A 19,500-nucleotide genomic window follows, 5' to 3' on the forward strand; every position below is an offset into this window, starting at 1 on the left:
TTAGTTTGTCACCGCTATTTTAGGACCATCAAATATTCTTTGGCGTTGTCGTGTCAGCAACATCGAAAACGTACTACTTATTACGTCATACGCAGTCGCAGCAAGTACTGCATCTACCCCGGTAATGAACTACGCCTCGTATTGATGTCCACAATAATGGCTCATCCATCATGGAACACCATGAGAACGAAAACAAAGATATTCCATTGATTTTACAATCATCCCATTGACTAAAACATTCAATAAATTAAAAATCTATAACATACCGAGTGCGCCTTAGACAAATTGGAAATAATAAAAGTCCATGACATGACGTTATGCTCTCTCTCCATCGATCTCTGCCTGTGTCTGACTCTTTGTTTGGCATAAATGACTAGAAAACATTAGGAATTGTTTTACAAAATATTATTGAATTGAGAAATTTCACCAAGATTTAACAGAATACCATAAACATAATGGTTAATATGCAGACTAGAGCTGCAAGCAGCGATGAGGGGCCCTCGCAGCTCAGGCCACTTTAAGGTACTGGCACGTTGGGGTCCTGAAACATTGAAAGGGCCCCACAAACCTCTAACATGGAAGGTTTGTGTTTGAGGAGCGGAGGTTGCGGGAAGGAGTGTATTGGTGAAAAAGGTCGGAGAGGTAGGAAGGGGCCTGATTGTGAAGGGCTTTATAGGTGAGTAGGAGGAGTTTAAACTGAATATGCTGGGGAACGGGGAGCCGTTGGAGGTTTTTAAGGACAGGGGTGATGTGATCACGAGTGCGGGTGTGGGTGAATAGACCGGAGGCGGCATTCTGGATGTACTGTAGTTTATTGAAGAGTTTGGAGGTTGTACCGTAGAGAATGCTGTTGCAGTAGTCAAGGCGGGAGGTGATGAAGGCATGGTTGAGGGTTTGAGCGGCGTTGAAAGAAAGTGAAGGGCGGAGACGAGAAATGTTTTTGAGGTGGAAGAAAACAGTTTTGGTGAATTGGGTGATGTGTTGGTCGAAAGAGAGGTTATTATCAAAAAGGACACAGAGGTTGCGACAGTGAGACGAGGGGAACAGGGTGCAGTTGTCGAAAGTGAGGTCAAAGTTGGAGGCTGTTTGGGTGAGGGACCGAGGACCGATTATTAGCAGTTGAGATTTAGTGCAGTTAAGAGTGAGAAAGTTTGTTTGCATCCAGGATTTGATATCTGAAAGACAATTAGACAGGGTGGAGTGGGTTGTTGGGGTAAATGATTTGGTGGACATGTACAATTGGACGGCATCAGCGTAGCAGTGGAACTGGAGACCATGATGACGAATGATTTGGCCGAGGGGCAGAAGGTACAGGATGAAGAGAAGAGGACCAAGCACAGAACCCTAGGGGACACCTTGGGACAGTGGGGCAGTGTAGTAAGAGCAGTTGTTGATGTGTATGAATTGTTTCCTCTCTGTGAGATATGAGCGAAGCCAGGTGAGGACTTTGTGGGTGCTGTTTCGGGATTGCAGGCGAGAGGCTAGGATGGAGTGGTTGATGGTGTCGAGGGCAGCTGTAAGGTCAAGAAGGATGAGGATGGAGAGTAGGCAAGAGTCATTGGTGATTTTGAGGAGGGCTGTCTCAGTGCTGTGTTGTGTGCGGAATCCAGATTGAAATTGTTCGAAGAATTGGTTATTGTCTAGGTAGGCTTTAATTTGAGATGCGACGGCAAGTTCTATGACTTTGGACAGAAAGGGGAGGTTGGAGATGGGTCGAAAGTTGCTCATGATGTCAGGGTTGAGTCTGGGTTTTTTGGTGATGGGGGTTACAGCAGCAAGTTTGAACGAGGAGGGGACATAGGCAAAGTTGAGGGAGGAGTTGACAATGTTCATGAAGAGGTGGGAGATGGTGGAAAAGCAGTGCTTGATGAAGGAAGATGGGATAGGATCCAGTGGGCAGGTGGAGGGATTCATTGTTGAGATGATGTTGGTGAATTCGGTGATGGAGACAGGTGTGAATTCAGACAGAGGTGATCAGTGTAGGCGAGGAGATGAACAGTTAAACTGGATTTTTTATATAGTCTTTCGAGCTGGCATTTTCGGGTTTTAAGTTTGCAGAGTTCCGGGGTGTACCAGAGGGCTTAGCGAGTGAAGGAGACAGATTTGGTTTTGATGGAGGAGAGAGTGCTGTTGTAGTAGTTGGGGTAATGGAACAGTGGAGGAGGTAATATGGACAGGTGGTTGTGGGCAGAGGTAGAAAGGTCAGTTGGGGAGATGGATTTGAGGTTTCTGAATGATATGGTGCGCTTTTCCTTGGGAAGGGGATAGGGAGGTGGAGGTCCAGAGTGATAGCAGGTGATCGGAGATGTTGAGGTTGGTGTTAGAGTTTTTCGATGGTGAGACCGGGAGAACAGACCAAGTCCAGAGTGTGGCCCTGGATGTGGGTGGGGAAGTTGAGTGAAGTTAAGGCAGTCCAAAAGGTCAAGAAATTCAGAGGCCTGTGTGCAGTTGGTGTTGTCGATGTGGGAGTTAAAGTCGCCAAGGAGCAGAGTGAAAGGTGAGATAGGTGAAAGCTGTGTGACAAAATCGGAGCGGTCTGAGAAAAATGATGGGTTGAACTTCGGGGGACGGTAAATGACAGCAATGACCAATGGGGAAGGACCAGGGAATTTGAAGGTGATATGTTCAAAGGACTCAGTGGGTGAGGTTGATATCGTGCTGATTTTAAACTCTGTTTTATGGACTGAGTAACTATTAGGGAAACCAAAAGGTGGTGGAAAATGCTTCTGTATTAACGAAGAATGGTGCACTGATGTCACGGAGGTTAACCTTTGTAACATGGACATGTGTACATTGTACTGTATCTCTATCTCTTTATATAAAATTGTCTCAAAAGCAATGTCTTATTGTCGACTATAACAAGACACCTGTAATGATACTTATCAAGTCAAATAATACATTAGAATACAGTGGTACCTCTACTTACGTCTCTTGATATGAAATGTTCAAGTTCCGAACTGCCTCAACAGGGAAAATATTGCCTCTAATTACAAAAGAAATTTCAAGTTGTGAAAGGTAAAAATACAGTATGGGCTGCTACTCGCAGCTCCGAGTTTCCTGAACGCCACATACTTAAAGCTGCTCTGCCATGGGCTACTACCGAGCATCATCCTGGCATCCCCTTGGCTACGAGGGACATCTACGGTATGTGTCTCTGTGTGAAGATGGATAAATCGACTAGATAGATCTGTGTCTATGCATTCATCCCTTGGGCCATGAGGCATTCCGATAGTTTTATGTAAATGTCAATCACCAAGAAAAAGTGTTCACCAGTCAGGCGATCGCTCACTCTGCTCATGTTGCCTTGAACATTTTCAAAGGACTGTTAAAAGCCAACATAGCAAACATCCTTGGATCGGTTTGTGACAAAACGCCAGGCAACTCTATTCTTTGTTTTTCACATTGTGCACAACTCTCATTTATTGTGCAACAATCTAATTGCAACATTTGTTACATATTTTGATGCATTTTTATGCTTAAGAAAACATTTATGTCTGAATTTTGCAAGGGCTTGGAATAGATTAGGGCATTTACATGGAAAATGCATTTCTACTGGCAAAATGTTCTACTTAAGAAATTTCTTCCAGAACCAATTGATTTCGAAAGTAGAGGTGTGATATGTCCAGTAGCTGTTTAGAATTATTTGTATAATTGTAATATTCATATTTCATTATAATTATCTATCTAGAAAATGTTGTATCACGAAGTAATCATAGTTTGTTGTTGTTTTTTAATGATTACTGTACTCAATAATATCAAATGTAGGATCTTATGTAAGGGGAAGGATACATTTATACTTCTTTCTACCCCCATTCGAGCATGTGATGGTGTTCTTTGCCTTTGCTATATTTTTAATGTTTTTTTTCATTTTCTTCCTAGAGTGACCAATAGAAAAAAAAATTATTTTTATTTCCATTGTAATTTGAATCATACTTTATATACTTGTTCGAAATAAAGACAATCAAAAAAAGGATGCAGAATTTTGAAGTAAATTAAAAAGGGCGGATTTGCTGTTAAAATAAAAAGCTTGGCTTTTCCTGGTCACCTGAACATCTGAGGATGAAACACCCCCAGTTTAAAGACAAATGGATAAAATCTCGAGGGTTATTTTAAATCGTGATCTCTAATAAGTTTAAAATGAGCCAAAATGTGAAAAAATCTTAGAACGGGATACTTCCTGTTAGGTTTGGCATATGGCTCCAAGAGACTTTTTGTAGGTCTTGGGTTGTTACATTTGCCCGGTGCAACCCTGGGAGCGCCGATGCGGATTTGGAACTGGGAGTCGCGACTTGGAGTTTGAGGCGGATTACGTGGGACAGGAGAAGGGAACTAATCTCTTTTCGTCAATGGACGCTACAGCTTTGTGTTTGCTTTCAAAACTTAGCTTGTAGCAGGCGTGTGAACATTTTCAGCATGACGTCTCTGACCCACTGGTGAAAGGACACTTTGATCCTCTCCTCTTTCATCTATAACTGCTTCAGACAACAAAGTGTATGCAGAAAAGTGGTGAAGATTGCACGACTGTCTGTGTCCTATGTGTTGTGTTGTGTTATTTTTGTTATTTTGACTTCAAAATGGCGCCGCGAGAGTGGCTGCCTTTCCAGCAGCTCCTATATTTTGTTGTTCTACTTCTTCCTTTCATAATTTTGCTGCTGTGAATTGGGAATTTCTCCATTGCAAGACTAATAAAGGTTTTCTTATCTTATCTTATCTTATCTTATGTAGTTGATATAGCTGTGTTATCACTTTTCAAATAATAACTCTTAGAAACTGTACACATATAATAATAATAATAATAATAATAAAGACATGCCAAAACCACTGGGCACAAAACTGTGTGAACTTCTCACCCATACACGTAAAGCGGTTACAAGCGTAATGCAGGTAAACTCGCTGAACAGCACTGGTGCTAACTCGGCTAACATGGCTAGCATAGAAGATGTCTTAAGCAAGCTACGATCTCTGCGGTCAGACTTCGGAACAATATTTGATGTTGTGCACCAACAGCTAGTGGGCATGACAAACAGTCACAACATTGAACGACTCAGTTGAGGCGATAAAACAAGACCGTCAACAATAGTTCTCGTCTTGATTAGGCCGAGAACAGCATTGCTTTAAGGCTCAACTCAGAGTAATTGAGACAACATTGGGATTAGCGAATCTGTTTCCTGGAGGCAAAAGTCTAAGATTTGAAAAACCACAGAAGAAGAAAGAATGTGCGTATCGTAGGAATTCGAGAAGACACACATGTAGGTGCATTTATTATATGGGTGATACTTTGTTATTTTGCTCTGCTTTGTTTATAAAACTGCAAAATCAATAAATACATTGGAAAAAAATTGAGCTCAGAAGACGAAAAGTATTATCACCTCCACAATATAGAAAATATTGTGCTAATCATTTTATATTTGACGACAGGGGATGTGCATATGAATTTTGTCTGTAATTGGTCGTCGGTTTCATATATTTAGCGACACCTACATTTTTTCAAACACCATAGACATGGAGCAAGCTCAATCAACTAGCTCCAGCAGCAAAGTGGCTAACACCACGTTAGCTGTCGGGGTAGTAGTTAATGTTTGGCCGCTGAGGTTCAAGGGATGAACTTGATAACTTACCTACCAGACATGGAGCTCCGTGTCACGGAAAGCAGTCAACTGAATGCCGCTTAGGCAGCCGAAGTGAGCCGAGCTAATGCTGGCTTCTGTCCGCCCAAAGTCGGAGCTCTGCACTGTGGTGTGGCGGGTGCTCGATGAAGTGTGTCAATGTTAGATAGGCAACTGCGCGATAACCCCATGGAGGTTGAGTTGGCAAAATTTCAAAGTTGGAAAATTCGAGCATGCCTTGGACCCTCCACTGGCAATTTTGCCTCATTCTCGCAAATCAAGCATTTGGGATTGGGAAGGAGAACATTAGCGAACCCTTCTCTATGCATCCAAATGAAAAATTTGTTCTTCTCACTTAACGTTGTGATTCTATTGAACAACCTAAATCGTTCTTGGCATATAATGACTTAATGATGTTTTGCTACTTAAGTCTATCTCTAGCTATCTAAAGCTATCTCTACCTCGCGTCTCCAGATGGCTACAGACTCTGTGGCCCGCTTGGTCTCTCTCTGAGGAGCGTTGGTAGATTCCTTCTGTGACGTCCTCAAAGACATCCAACATCTCTGAGACACGAGCAGTGTAGCCAGCTAGCTCTGTGACCTAGACACGGATATCTAGGTGTTAGCAAGCTGATTTTGAAATGTCATTGGTGTGGCTCGAAAGGCCGAAGGTCGGGAACCTCCTTGTAGGAGCTCATAATCCTTTCCACGGCATCAGCCCCAGCATTGAGCAAGTTTCTGGCAGTGGTGAAGGCTTGCGTCCTTTCACTCACAAGCTCCTCCTCCTTCATCACCATGGCTGCTTGCTTCACCTCATCAGAGTCTGACAGCATGACAGGGTTAGAAGTGGCGCAGCCTAACCAGCAACCAAGGTACGTTCACACTTGTGCTTACCATGTTCGGCGTATCCAGTGGCAGTGACGATGGGTACGGCGACCATGAGTAGGCCTGAGGCGCTCCACATATACTTCATTAGGAACTGTTCCAGCATGACATACCACAGACGCTTGACCAGGATGTGGTGGATCTGATGGGACAATGCCTTGTAGCTCTTCTGCAGCTGGACCATCTCTACCTACAAATCAAAAAACAGCACACATGAGTGGCACGCGTGAGGAGGGTTCTGTCTAAATAGGGCAATTATGACCTGGTGTCCTCCGTAGAAGGCAATCTCTTCAGCGTTGGCAATGATGCGTGAGTGCATGTGCCTCAGGTCACCCTTGCGCCGCGCTTCCTCAGCGACCAGCTTACCAAAGTGAGGTGAACACGAGCGGAGCACTTTGGCTGTGAGTACCACTACAAGGCCAGCAATAACTGAGGGCCAGGTGGTATTGGCTCCTGCATGAGAGACAACCGCAGTGTCCGTCACTGCTTCTGCTGCCGGAAAACAATAACACCCATGGCAGCAGCCCACCTTTGGAGTGAGCGGTGCGCAGAAGTGTGTAGCCAGTGACGGCCACGTCCAGAATGGGCTTGGTCAGGTTGGAGTAGAGGTGGGCCACTGAGGCGCAGAACATGACAATGTCTTCCGTCAGAGACTGGTCCGGATTCAACAGTCGGGCGTCCATGTTGCTGACTCGGTAGTACGTCTTGACACACAGCACAGACCAGATGGTGTGACATTGTCCTGCCCCTTCCTAATTTGTGACCAGCAAGATGCTACCTGGTTGCTGAAGTAAAGTTGGTATGCGTGGTTGACCAGCCGACTCCGGAAACGAAGGGTCAGTTGACCTTCCAGGAACCTGATGGCACTGTTGATGAAAGTTGCGGGAACAGCTACAAGGAGCCACTTGAGGAGCTGCAATAAGAAGGCACGCGGGTCCTTCTTCACGATGCTCTTGACGATTATGCCTGCACATAGTGGCAAAGGGTGGGGCTAAACTAAATCATAAGTGTCTTGTTAGGATTGAAGGAAGCTATGCTTCCTATACACAGAGGATGTTTATGGCTCAACTACGCTAGCACACACTGACCATCCAGAGTGGCGACATAGATGGACAAGAAGGTTCTGGAGATGAGAGTGAGCGAATGCAGGACGAGCACAGCCACCTCAGGACAAAGTAACCGTGGAAATAACAACTTCAATAGCCGAGCAAGTCGCACAATGAACTCCCTGTTCATTGATGGAGACCTACACACACACACACACACAAAATGAGGTTAATGAAGGATTGAAATCAGAATCAGCATCAGATTTATTAGCCAGTATGCAAGAACCACACAAGGAATTTATTTCCCAGTTACAGCCCATTCAGAGGAAGATAAACAAAACGGCAAATAACCAACATGGGGGAGACAGAACGAGAAGCCTGGTGGGTCGCTGTTAAGCGCCCTGAAATCTTCGGTGTGTAGGGAAAACAGTCGGGACGGGGAGTGAAAAGAAACGACAGACTCCATCCATTCTCCTTAAATGGAAGGATGGTTTGAGTCAGAGAAAAAAAACCTCAGCACATGTAGCGTACATTTAAAAAGACACTACAACAATTCTCGAGACTTAGCATGTCATGAACAGGGTGGGGAAGGGGAGGGGAGGAGCGTCACAATATGTGAAACGGATGGAACACAATAGGTGTGCTCAAGTCTCTACAGCTGTGCCGTCGGGGAGGGGTGGAGTGAATAGGAATCCAACGAAGACGTTGACATTGCGCGTGCAGCTGCAAGGCCAAGACGTTATCAGTTACAGGCTCGGGTAGTGTAGAGGGAATGATATCGGGATCCTCGTGTCCGTGTTTTCCCATCCAGGAGAAAGTCCAGAAAACAATTGGGAACAAGCCGTCTACAATTTCTGACAGCCTTGAACGTCTTTTAGCATGTGACTCTACGTGGCTTCAATCTGCCTAATTCTTGATCAATCAGTTTTCCAGGTCGCTTCAAGTACCCTCCGTCTTTTCCGTTTTGTGAATCAGTTCAAACACCGCATTTGCTTTGGAGTTGAGTTTGGTCAACCCGCCCGACACCCACTTGTAGGCCGTCATCTTATTCCATTCCATTGAAGCAGCTCCCGCCAGCTGAATTTTGCCAACTTCTAACAGTGAAAAGCAGGATACCTGGTATCAAAAGGGCAATATTCTCTACGGACGTTTTTTTGCTTTTCACGAGGGTGTCCGGTAACACTTAATTGTGAAAAATGAGTGATTACTGTGTGTTTGTGTGTGTGTGTGTATATACTCTATGTACTCCGTCCTCTTTGCATACAATTTATTATGAATTCCATCCATCCATCCACTATTTGAGCTGTTTATCCTCACGAGGGTCACCGGTGTGGTGTGCTGCAGCCTACCCCAGCTGACTTCAGGCAGTAGGCGGTGTAGAATCGCAGGAATTCTTCTGAAATATGAGTTGTTTTGGCAGCTATTTTTGTAACTCGGAAGAATATGCCTGGCTGACTAAAACATCCACCTCTCCCCATGTGGCTGCTGCGCCCCTTTCATGACATCCTCCTAAAGCCAGATTCTGCGCGCATCGACCACAAAACAGTAAATAGTAATACTTATGGATGGACATATTGTTTGAGACTTATATCCTTGATCCAGAGCGCGCCTCACTGAGGGAAGGAGATTGCTGGCCCAGATCTCACGATACATGGCCCATTCCATCCTCCCCTCAACACAGTGCAGTCGTCCCCGTCCTCTTTGCAGAAAAGCATCCCCAAAAACTGATGTTTCTACCTCCATGCTTCACAGTTAGGACGAAGTTCTTGGGGTTGTACTCATCCTTTCTCTTTTTCCAAACACAGTGGAAGTTTGACCAAAGAGCTCCAATTTGGTCCCATCAGACCACATGACTGCTAATCCTCTGGATCATTCCGATGGTCATTGGCAAAATTTAGACGGGCCTTGACATGTGCTGGCTTGAGCAGGGCGGCCTTGCGTGCACTACAGGATTTAAATTCAGGACAGCGGAGTGTGTTACGGATGGTTTTCTTTGACAGTGGTCCCAGCTCTATTCAGGTCCATCAGGGCCTGCAGTGAAGTTCTGGGCTCATCCCTCACCATCCTCAGGATCATTGATGCTCCATGAGGAGAGATCTTTCGTGGCTCTCCAGACCAAGGGAGACTGATTGTCATCTTGAACTCATTCCATTTTCTGATAATTGCACCAACAGTTGATGCCTTCACACCAAGCTGTTTGCCTATTGTCCAGCAGCCCATCCCAGCCTTTTGCAGCTCTACAATTGTATCCCTGATGTCCGTGCACAGCTCTCTGGTCTTGGCCATTGTGGAGAGGTTGGAGTTTGTTTGATTAGAGTGTGCACAGGTGTGTTTTATGCAGGTAACGAGTTTGAACAGGTGAAGTTAATACAGGTAATGAATGGAGAACAGGAGGGCTTCTTCAAGAACTAACAGGTCTGTGGGAGCCAAAATTCTTACCGGTTGATAGGCGATCAAATACTTGTGTTATGCAATAAAATGCAAATTAATCATTTCAAAATCATCGACTGTGATTTTCTGGATTTTTGTTTTCGATTCTGTCCCTCATAGTTGAAAAGTGCCTTTGATATGAATTACAGACCTCCACCTGCTTGTACGTGGGAAAACTTCAAAAATCAGCAGTGTATCAAATACAGTACTTGTTCTTCCCACTGTATGCTTGTCGGGCGTACCGCTGGCTGCTTGAGAAAGTAGCCATGTGTTTAGTTGGGGGTAGCTCCTCAATATGTTATTTAGAAGATTGAGGACCCAATCGTTTTCTTTGATTTGGCGGAGCTGGTTCTCGAAAGCAGGAATGAGCAGGAATGTTTAGAGATGGGTAAATGGAGAGGAAGACACACTAGGGGTGTTCACACGGCAAGATTTGGTCCGGTGCTACGCCAGGGCTGCCCCAGTAGAGCGTTCACACGTGCAAATTAGCTCCGGCGTAGCCCCGGAAAACAGCTTACACTGGACCAAATTTGATCCACCTCAGGGAGGTGTTTTAAAAATTTGCTCCAGAGCAAATGCTCGTTTGCGAAGCAGCACCGATGTAAATTTGCACGTGTGAACGCAACCGGGTTAAATTTGCTCCAGAGCAAATGCTTGTGAAGAGTTGATTACGTACGGCGAGAATGTGTTGCTTTCGTGCTCTGTCGGACTTCCGTCATGTGTTTGTTTAATAACGACACAAGACTTGGCTGGTAACATCTTTCCTTTTGTAGGAGACTGGACTGTCTCTGAGTTGTTTGTGTAGTTTGTTCCTTTGTTGTGAGTTCACAACCCCCCACCCCCCATATAATTTATTTTGTGATTTCCTCTCTTGATTTTCTGTTTGGCGCATTACGTGTTTGCTTTTCTGAGTGTCATTGAAGTCATCGTTGATTTACGTTTTCGGGGGCGGTCACTCTCGAGCAGAAGGCACGGAGACCGAGAAGGAGAAAGACGTGCCTGTCCAGTAGTCGCTTGAGTTGTGTATACGTTTTAAAAAGAACCAACACGACAGCTCATTTGTTTTCTGTCGTTTTGCTCCGCTGCAGAAACTGCCATGTGAACGCAAGTGGGGCTGCACCGACGCTGTGCCGGTGCTGACACGCTCAGCGGCTTTGTACGTGTGAACGCTCCACACAATTTGCTGCGGTGTAAAATATATCGCAACAAAATACATCGGTGCAGCGCCGGAGCAAATGTGTGCCGTGTGAACACCCCTACTATGGGTTTTTTTGTGAGGAATTAGCATTTCAACATGACTAAAAAATAAAGAATAAATTGACTATGCATGATATACACCCTTTAATAATAGTGTAACACATTTACAGTAAAATGAGGCAAATGTAACATGAAATGCACACCTGTTGTTGCTCCCCTTCAGTTTGTCCACATTTGCAGTGGTGGAGTCATTCACCGTGCCCACAGGAAGTTTAGCCCCGCCCTGGAGAATAACCATAAGCAAATGAACTAATGTGTGTGAGTGTGACTGCACACACATGTCTGTGTCTCACCTGGTTCCGCCTGCGGACATACGGCAACAGCTTTTTGATGGCATAGGCTGTTAGCAGAGCCACCGCCAGGCGCCGGGGTCGCAAACGCCGCCTCGCCTGAGCGAGCAGCTTCTGATAGGTCAGCTGCATGTTGGTGGATAGCCGCCTTCCACCAATGAGAAGACAGTTTACTGCAGCAGGCTATCGGAGGACTTTGCAGTCAGCAAAGAGAGGACCACAACGTCATGATACCTTCATGAGAGTCAAATGATAACAAGGTCATTTTTGTTTACAAGTTTAGTCAGTGCTGAGAAATGTCCATTCCTGCTTGATGTCATGAAGACCATAAAACTCAAAATGCATCCCATCAAATTGCCCCTTATTCTGTTTACAGCAACCATGGGATATATTTGCATGGTGTATGGGTGTCACTGTGATAGTTTTTGAACACAGGATCAGGACTTCTCAGCCATGTTGGTGGTTTCATATTGATAAGATTTCCTTTTCAAGTGAGTCTCAAAACCGCTGATTTAAATAAATATTGAGTGGCTAAAACTTTTTTTCTAGTCCAGCACAGTATTTTTATTCAGTACAGTATTAAAGGTTTTAGTACAACAGAGTCACATTAAACCTTTTCAAACTGTTTTTAAACGTAAATCTTGATACAATGTATACGTTATAAGCAATGCATTTAAATCGTTTAGTACAGTTTTATTATCTTCTTCTATTTAGGCAGTTTTGATGTTCCAGTATAATGTATAATGTTCCAGCGGATTTGTCATGTTTTGCGATGGTGCGTGATGGTAGAGGACCAAAGCAGGGAGGTAGGAGAAGCAGAGTGAACAATATATATTGACAAAAACACAAACAAGGGCACACTGGAAAAACGAAGTCCTGTAAGACCCCAATTTCATAAAATAACAACAACAAAAAAAAAAACATGACAGTAGCACACGATCCTACGCCGAGTGGTCTGCTTGGCAGTCCTTTTAAAAGAAAAGAGCTGATAACATGATGACCAACAGTTGTGACGCTGGAGAAGCCCTCCAATGCCACCTCACCTGTTGGTCACAAATTGAACAGAAAAATGACATGTACTTTTTTTTTTAATCCAGTAGTCCACTTGTTAAATACTGTTCAGTTTTGTTGAACAAGCAAGTACTGTACTTTTATTTAACCTTTTCAAAGCATTACTTCAGAAATGTTTTTTTATACTTAAATGTAATATAATTTATTTAGATCGAGACGTAAATACAACTTTTTATTTTCTTGTATTTAAGTGCAGTGTTGATATTCAACCTCCAGTTGACCTCTACATGTCCATATCGCGTCAGATGGTCAAGGATAATTTTTCTACATCAATGTGACCACCAAAATAGGTTGACATATGGACGTAAAACCATGGCCTTAATATGGACATTGATATAAGGTTCCATATTTATGATGTAAGTACATTTACACATGCTTTTTTTCATGTTTTCATTGTTTAAAATTATTCTAAATATAAACAATTCCATGATTTAGTTTATATTGTTTTCATATAATTTTTTTGACTTAAGGTCTAAAGTTTCAATCAGGATCTTTGACCGAAGTGGAAATCTAATCTACCTGAGAATGTAGCTCAACCCCCTACCATTGAAGTGCAATTGCTGAGCGGTATTGGGTCTTACTGCTGCTGACCTGCTCATGCTAAGTCGGACTTAATGCAGCTCTGTTATTGTATTATTTTCTTATGAAATAGACCCTACGTGTACTTTTCATTACGATGGTATATTGTGATTGGCCAAAAGCATTATCATTGTCTTCATGTATGTTTTTACCACTTTCGTAGTATAGGCTTAATTACTATTGTTTCAAGTACTGTACATCCATTTCTGATGAATGAACTCATAAAATTGTATTTGGCCAAGCGTGATGTGTGTTCCAAGTCTCAGAAATTCATTCATTGCTCAGCCTGTGTGCAAAAGTTTCTTGAGTTTCAGGCATGTTTATTCCCTAGAAATCAGCCTTGTTTTCTTGGCAAAGAGGGCAGGCATTTCCATGGGAATGGCGTGTTGCGAAAACTCTCAAACTTCGTGTTTTAACATCATGAAGGTCTAAGTACTCTTCTGAGCAAATATGAGGTGGACCTGTTTAACCTGTTGGGAGAAAAAATATCAAAGTACAAGTGAAAACCCCCCTCTTTTCAGAATGCTTTGCCCCAGCAGCACGGGGGAAGTGCATGCGTTTGTTTTTACGGCCGGCAGTTTTCAATAGAGCGGCACATAATGAACACTCTGGTGTCCGGTCTCTCATTATTATGCAATAATCATATAGAAACAGCTTCCTTGTGTAGCGTCCATTGTGAGCAGACGAGTTTGTATTGTTCAATCAAGATTATTATTATTTTTTTTAAAGCAGACGTGTTTGGTGAGAACTACGTAATATCGGATTGTTATTTTTGCATCGTGTATCAGCCCCTAATCATGGCACCAAAGAAAGCAAGTGGAAGTGGTTATTGTAATGATGGTCAGCAGACAAGGTTCACGTTTTATGTGACTTTTAATAACAATGTGGCAGAGCAGTAAAACATGCGGTGTGCTCACTCTAACAGTTACTTCCTGGAACTCCCCCTTATAGGCGGGACCTGTCGATTAACTGGAGTATGACATACACAGTGCAAACTTTCATAAAGCACTACTCATATAATAATACCGTATTTTCACGACCATTCGGCGCACCGTATGGTTGGGCGCAGTCTCATTAATGGGTGCTATTTCTGTATTTGGCACATAGACAAAACGCACTGTATTATTGGGCGCAGTTTTACAGTGGTAAAACATACGCCAGCTCAAACATACGGACGGCATGCATGCGCGCACGCTACAAACACGTTAGCTTGTAGCATACGGTAGCATGCCAAGACATACAGATACAAGCTAAAAACACGTTTTTAAAAAGGCAACGGAAGCAAAACTGAATTCCGTTGTATTTTATTTAGCCATTGTACAATGTACTCACGTTTCCATCAAAGTCCTCATCCTCTGTATCAGAATTGAACAATTGTGCAAGTACCGGTAATCCATCAAAAACGCCGTGTTCCCTCTCGTTGTCAGAGTCACTCTCATTGCCATGTGGCTCCACAGAAATGATGCCGGCTTTGCCAAAAACTCGAACAACAGTGCAAGCAGACACGTTCGTCCAAGCAGCCACAATCCATTCGCAAATTGTGGCGTAACTCGCCCAGCGCTGCCTCTCACTCTTTGTAAAGTTGTGTTTGCCATCGATCATCCATTGTTCCCATGCCGCTCGCAACTTTATTTTGAACGCCCGGTCGCAACTTTACTTTGAACGCCCAGTTGATGCCGATGTCCAGCGGTTGGAGTTCTTTAGTCAAGCCTCTGGGAATGACGGCAAGCTCAGAGTTCATTTGCTTGACTTGGTTTTTCACCGCTGCTGTGAGATGGGCACGCATGCCAAAAGCATAACCGATGGCTTGAAGTTTGAACTGAGCTTCGTAGGCGTGTCTCTTTGTAGAATTTATTTTCGGGGGTTCTTAGAAACCAAAACCGAAGTTGTTTTGCAACAATGCACATAGCCACACTCTATACAGGTGTTGGTACCTGCTTGGGGCGTCCCTTTAGCGTCCACTTACACACCCACCCTTCACTCATTGGCGGACTTCTTCGCCGCATGCCTGTCCACAGTCACTTCCGCCTTTTCTCTATATAAACAGCGTGTCGGCTGTCAGTCAGGTTTTGGAACTCGGCGCATACACAAGACGCTCCGCATCATAAGGCGTCCTGTCCATTTTGGAGAAAATTTGAGACTTTTAATGGCGCCTTATAGTCGTGAAAATACGGTAGCCTATTATGTGACAGTAAACCTGGTGAAGAAAAGAGGAAAATAGTGCGCAAAACTATAGAATTTAAGAAAGATTTGATCGCGAAATATGAGTCGGGTGTGCATGTGTCCGTGTTGGCTAAGGAGTTCGGGATGCCGAAATCCACAATCAGCAGCATCCTAAAAACGAAAGACCATCTGCCCGATGACAGCTGGGATGGGCGCACGCCCCACGACAGAAAGAGAGAGAGAGAGAGATGTTCCTTCAATTTTTATGTTACTATGTTAATGTTAAAATTGGTAAAAATAAAACATATTACAGTTTGTTTGTACAGTATTTTACATATTACCTAGTCTCTTATTACATGTGTACAGTTTATGGTGTGAAATTGCAAAAAAAAAAAAAAAGTGGTTTAAAAAAAGTTGTTTTCTTGACTTGGAACGGATTTTAAAAAATGTATATTGATTCCAATGGGAAACATGGTTTCGGTTTTCAAACAGTCTTCTGGAACGGACTATGTACGAAAACTGAGGTTTGACTGTATTTCCTTGAGCCAGGTGGGGGGCAGTGCCACGACCATGAAAATTACGTTTCTAGATGTCTTCAGCATCAAACGTGTGAAATTAGAATAAGATAGGATTATCAGTGCGAAGTTACCGCAGCTTTTATTGTCACGGTGAATCATCAGACATTTCTAGTCATCACTAAGTGGAGCTACAAATATAACACAATATTATCAAATTGATGTCTTCTGGATGTGTTTATTTATATATGCAGGAGGGTTAATAAGCATTTCCTGCTTTGTGGCAAAAGAAATATTAAACACAAATTTTGATGCCAGCGTCATATATTATTTCAAAAATGTATTTATTTCCCCGTTGTTGTCGTAGATGGTATAGCCAAAATTTGAAGTCATTTGGCCTCTAAGGACAGGGGTTGGCAGCCCAAAATGTTGAAAGAGCCATATTGGTCCAAAAAAAATGTCTGACACATTTTTTACAGCATTGATGTACAGTATGTCATGTTCGTCCTCTTACAGAAACCATATTCAAACAAAAAATATATTTCCCTACCCTATCTTTTTCAATTTTCAAACGTTTTTGAAAAAGCTCCAGGGAGCCACTCGGCTGGCGCTTAGGGGCCGCATGCGGCTGTTTAGCCGCGGGTTGCCGACCCCCGCTCTAGGACAAGGGTGCAAAAGTATGACCCGTGTAATCGTGCAAAAATGGACAAAAATTGGACATTCAAAAATTCAGCGCTAACTTCCTGTGTATTTTAGACTATGGCTGCAATGGAATTTTTTGTATGTCTCAGGGTCCTACATGTGCTTGCCAATTTTCATCTGCCTCAGTAAAACGTACCACAATTGCTTATGCCAGCTGTCTTCGGGCAGTAGGCGGGGGACACCCTGAACCGGTTGCCAGCCAATCACAGATCACACAGAGACGAACAACATCATAGTATCATAATCATAATAATTTCTACAAAAAAATACGGACCTCACAGTGGTCGCTGCTCAGGCCTGAATAATGATAATAATTTATACTAAAACAATAGGGAACTTGCAGAACTTGCTGTTCAGGCCCTAATAAAGATTTGTTAGCATTATGATTAAGTAATGCGCTGATGATGCCATGAATGTCATACTTACTGTAAAACAATTTCTTGTAGATATGCTGTCTTTTTGAGTACAGTATGTCAGATTTTGATTATTGCTAAGATTTTTTTTAAATCAACATTGGAGACAAGCGCACACATTTAAGTCTCAAAAAGCAAACTGATCCATAATAATAAAGCATTCTGAATACTGTACATTTTTAATCTATGTGTACTATAGCCGCAATTTACAGAGCAATAGGTGCTTTGTACGCCGTACCAACAATGACGGGGAAAGACCTGTGCACAGGTCCAACAGTCTATTACATTTATGCTGACTAGCTCGTTAGCCAAATGCTGAGTACTCATAGAGGTGACCAGCGCACAAGGTATTGTATTTTTCAAAGAACAATGGTGGGAAACAGAGCATAACATTACTTTGCAGCTCCAAACATAGAGGTATTTCATCTGACACACCCCTGTGGAACAGCGTTACCGCAATAATCAATATAGCTCCAGGTCTGTACTTACTTGAACCATGGTCACTGATCTATATTCCACGGCACCAGACTCTTTAAAGCGCTCAAGGACATGTGTACAATTGCACACCGAAATCCTTTCTACAAATACTGCTACTGGTCACTTTAAAATGGTGCAATGATTATCTGCACCAACTGCACAACTGTTATAGTATTGTATTCTACCACTGATCACTTTAGCTCTGCTTGATACTTTGCACATTGTCTCACAGCTGTCATTGGTTGGTATGATCGCACAATGGTACCCTTACATTACGGAATGTCTTTCCATACTTATTTGTCATGTCCTTGTTTATCGTAGTTGCTTGTTATTGATGATAGTAGTGTAGCCTGTACTACCGGAGACAAATTCCTTGCGTGTTCTACATACTTGGCCAATAAAGATGATTCTGATTCTGACACCTTCCTCCGTGCGCGTTCACGGTGACGGGCATCCAAATGAACCAATGAGCCAATAAGGTAGGACTTCAGTCCGCCATTATCCTTCTCATTTGAGTGCTCGAAATGGCCCTGCATTGCACCCAGCACTCACTTCAAAGTTAAAGACTACAGATCAACTACGTGACGAAGTACAAATCTGTTTTTGTGAGGTGTTTTGGGGAAAAAAATCACGTGTCCGTACAGCACCACCAAAAGCACTAGTGACTCATAGTGACAACTTCTTTGATTACAAGTTGTCATTTCTACAGGTCGAAATATTTATCCCCCACAAATACACGTTTTGCTAAAGCGACACAATTATTTTCCACACCTACAAGTTGCATTTGGTACAACTAGAACAATTGTTTTAAATATAATTCCTTAAATAATTTTGATAAAATATCAATATTATGTAAAATGTTGTCTACATCTACAAGTTTTTTTTGCAACAAGTACAAATGTATTACATTTCCATTCTACGAGTTACTTTTTAGTTTTTTTAAATCCATAATTACATAGTAGCAACATTGTTTCGACGGCAGCTTGTTCAGTGGATCCGTCTCATGTTTGCTGAACTCATGGGCCCACTACACTACAGTATGTTTGTCGGTCATTATGTTGGTACTTTGATAGCTAACTACAGTTCTTTAGGTAGTACATGTAATGAGTTTGAGAGCTGTCTTCAAACACTAAACTCTGGAATAAAACGACGCTTCGACTTTCAACATGGCGATGCCTGACGACACGGTGAAACTACTTTGAGGTCAACATTCAGACTTGTGTAACAGACGTGTTATTATTGAAGAATGACGACGACAATCATCAGCTGACGATGTGATCGGGAAAGTGCTTTTGCGTCAAAGTTCACTTACGGTAAAAGCACCGATCTTCCTGGTTCCTTGTTTGTCTCCTTGCATCCTAACACAACGAGGAAATCCTGTTTTAATGGCCTTTAAATAAAACCAACTCAATTGTTGTTGTTGTTGGTGAATCACCATTAACTTGAGCTGAGAGCGCAGGGGCCGGTTCCCAACACACATCGAGTTCCTGCAGCTGCGTTTCGATTAAGTACGAACTTGTAGAAATGTTGTTTTCCTACGGTACAGTTCCGTCAGCGGCACCGATGTGCTGGTTCCGCGGCAAAGAGCTCGAGTTGTTTCGGCAAAAGTCGGGCGGAGATCCTAAAGCTAACAGAAGAGTAACTCTGGAGTAATCTGAGCATGTAAGAGCTCCCGGTTTCCGGTTCTGTCCCCTTCATCTGATCCTTTGCACACACGCACGAAGCACATCTATAAGTGTGAATTACAATGAAAATATTCGCAACACTCCCTGAAGCCGATCGACCATTACACATGACGTCAATGGCAGAGAAGGGTCCAGCTGCAACTGCGGTCAAGCCAGCCTCCACTCACAAAATCGAAGTCAAGTGAGCCGCCACTGCGATTGTCAATACTATGCATTACGGTAATCTGTCGCCAGCGAGCGGCGATGGCCACCTTCAAAATAAAAGAGCCACCACTCATGCATAAACGTAATTTGTTTGGGTTAAAAGAAATTAATAAAAGTAGAAAATAGGTAATTTCTTGGCTGTCGGGTAAAGATTCACCGAGGAAGAGAACAAGAACTC

General features: G+C 43.1%; 1 protein-coding gene across 5 annotated transcripts in view; it reads right to left on the bottom strand.

Annotated features, from left to right (window-relative positions):
• The window catches only part of abcd1 (ATP-binding cassette, sub-family D (ALD), member 1), a 39,101-nt gene extending 19,805 nt beyond the window's left edge, over positions 1–19,296 (bottom strand). The window contains exons 1-11 of one of the 5 annotated variants that reach the window (XM_086127438.1): positions 18,869–19,296; positions 18,746–18,791; positions 11,517–11,661; positions 11,367–11,446; positions 7,579–7,736; positions 7,269–7,456; positions 7,020–7,194; positions 6,753–6,943; positions 6,500–6,680; positions 6,286–6,428; positions 6,068–6,206 (exon numbers count right to left, since the gene is read on the bottom strand). In XM_086127438.1, the coding sequence (XP_085983564.1) occupies positions 6,068–6,206; positions 6,286–6,428; positions 6,500–6,680; positions 6,753–6,943; positions 7,020–7,194; positions 7,269–7,456; positions 7,579–7,736; positions 11,367–11,446; positions 11,517–11,645 (1,384 nt within the window). In that variant the 5' untranslated portion in view covers positions 11,646–11,661; positions 18,746–18,791; positions 18,869–19,296. Of the gene's footprint in view, positions 1–6,067; positions 6,207–6,285; positions 6,429–6,499; positions 6,681–6,752; positions 6,944–7,019; positions 7,195–7,268; positions 7,457–7,578; positions 7,737–11,366; positions 11,447–11,516; positions 11,748–18,745 lie in introns of all 5 variants that reach the window. The other 4 variants (XM_086127430.1, XM_086127414.1, XM_086127446.1 and 1 more) reach the window with 4 other exon arrangements.
• Positions 19,297–19,500: the final 204 nt, after the last annotated feature.

The sequence above is a fragment of the Hippocampus guttulatus genome, chromosome 1, assembly GCF_054856545.1.
Source record: "Hippocampus guttulatus isolate MCC_2025c chromosome 1, RoL_Hgut_1.0, whole genome shotgun sequence".
In the NCBI taxonomy this organism is placed as follows: domain Eukaryota; kingdom Metazoa; phylum Chordata; class Actinopteri; order Syngnathiformes; family Syngnathidae; genus Hippocampus; species Hippocampus guttulatus.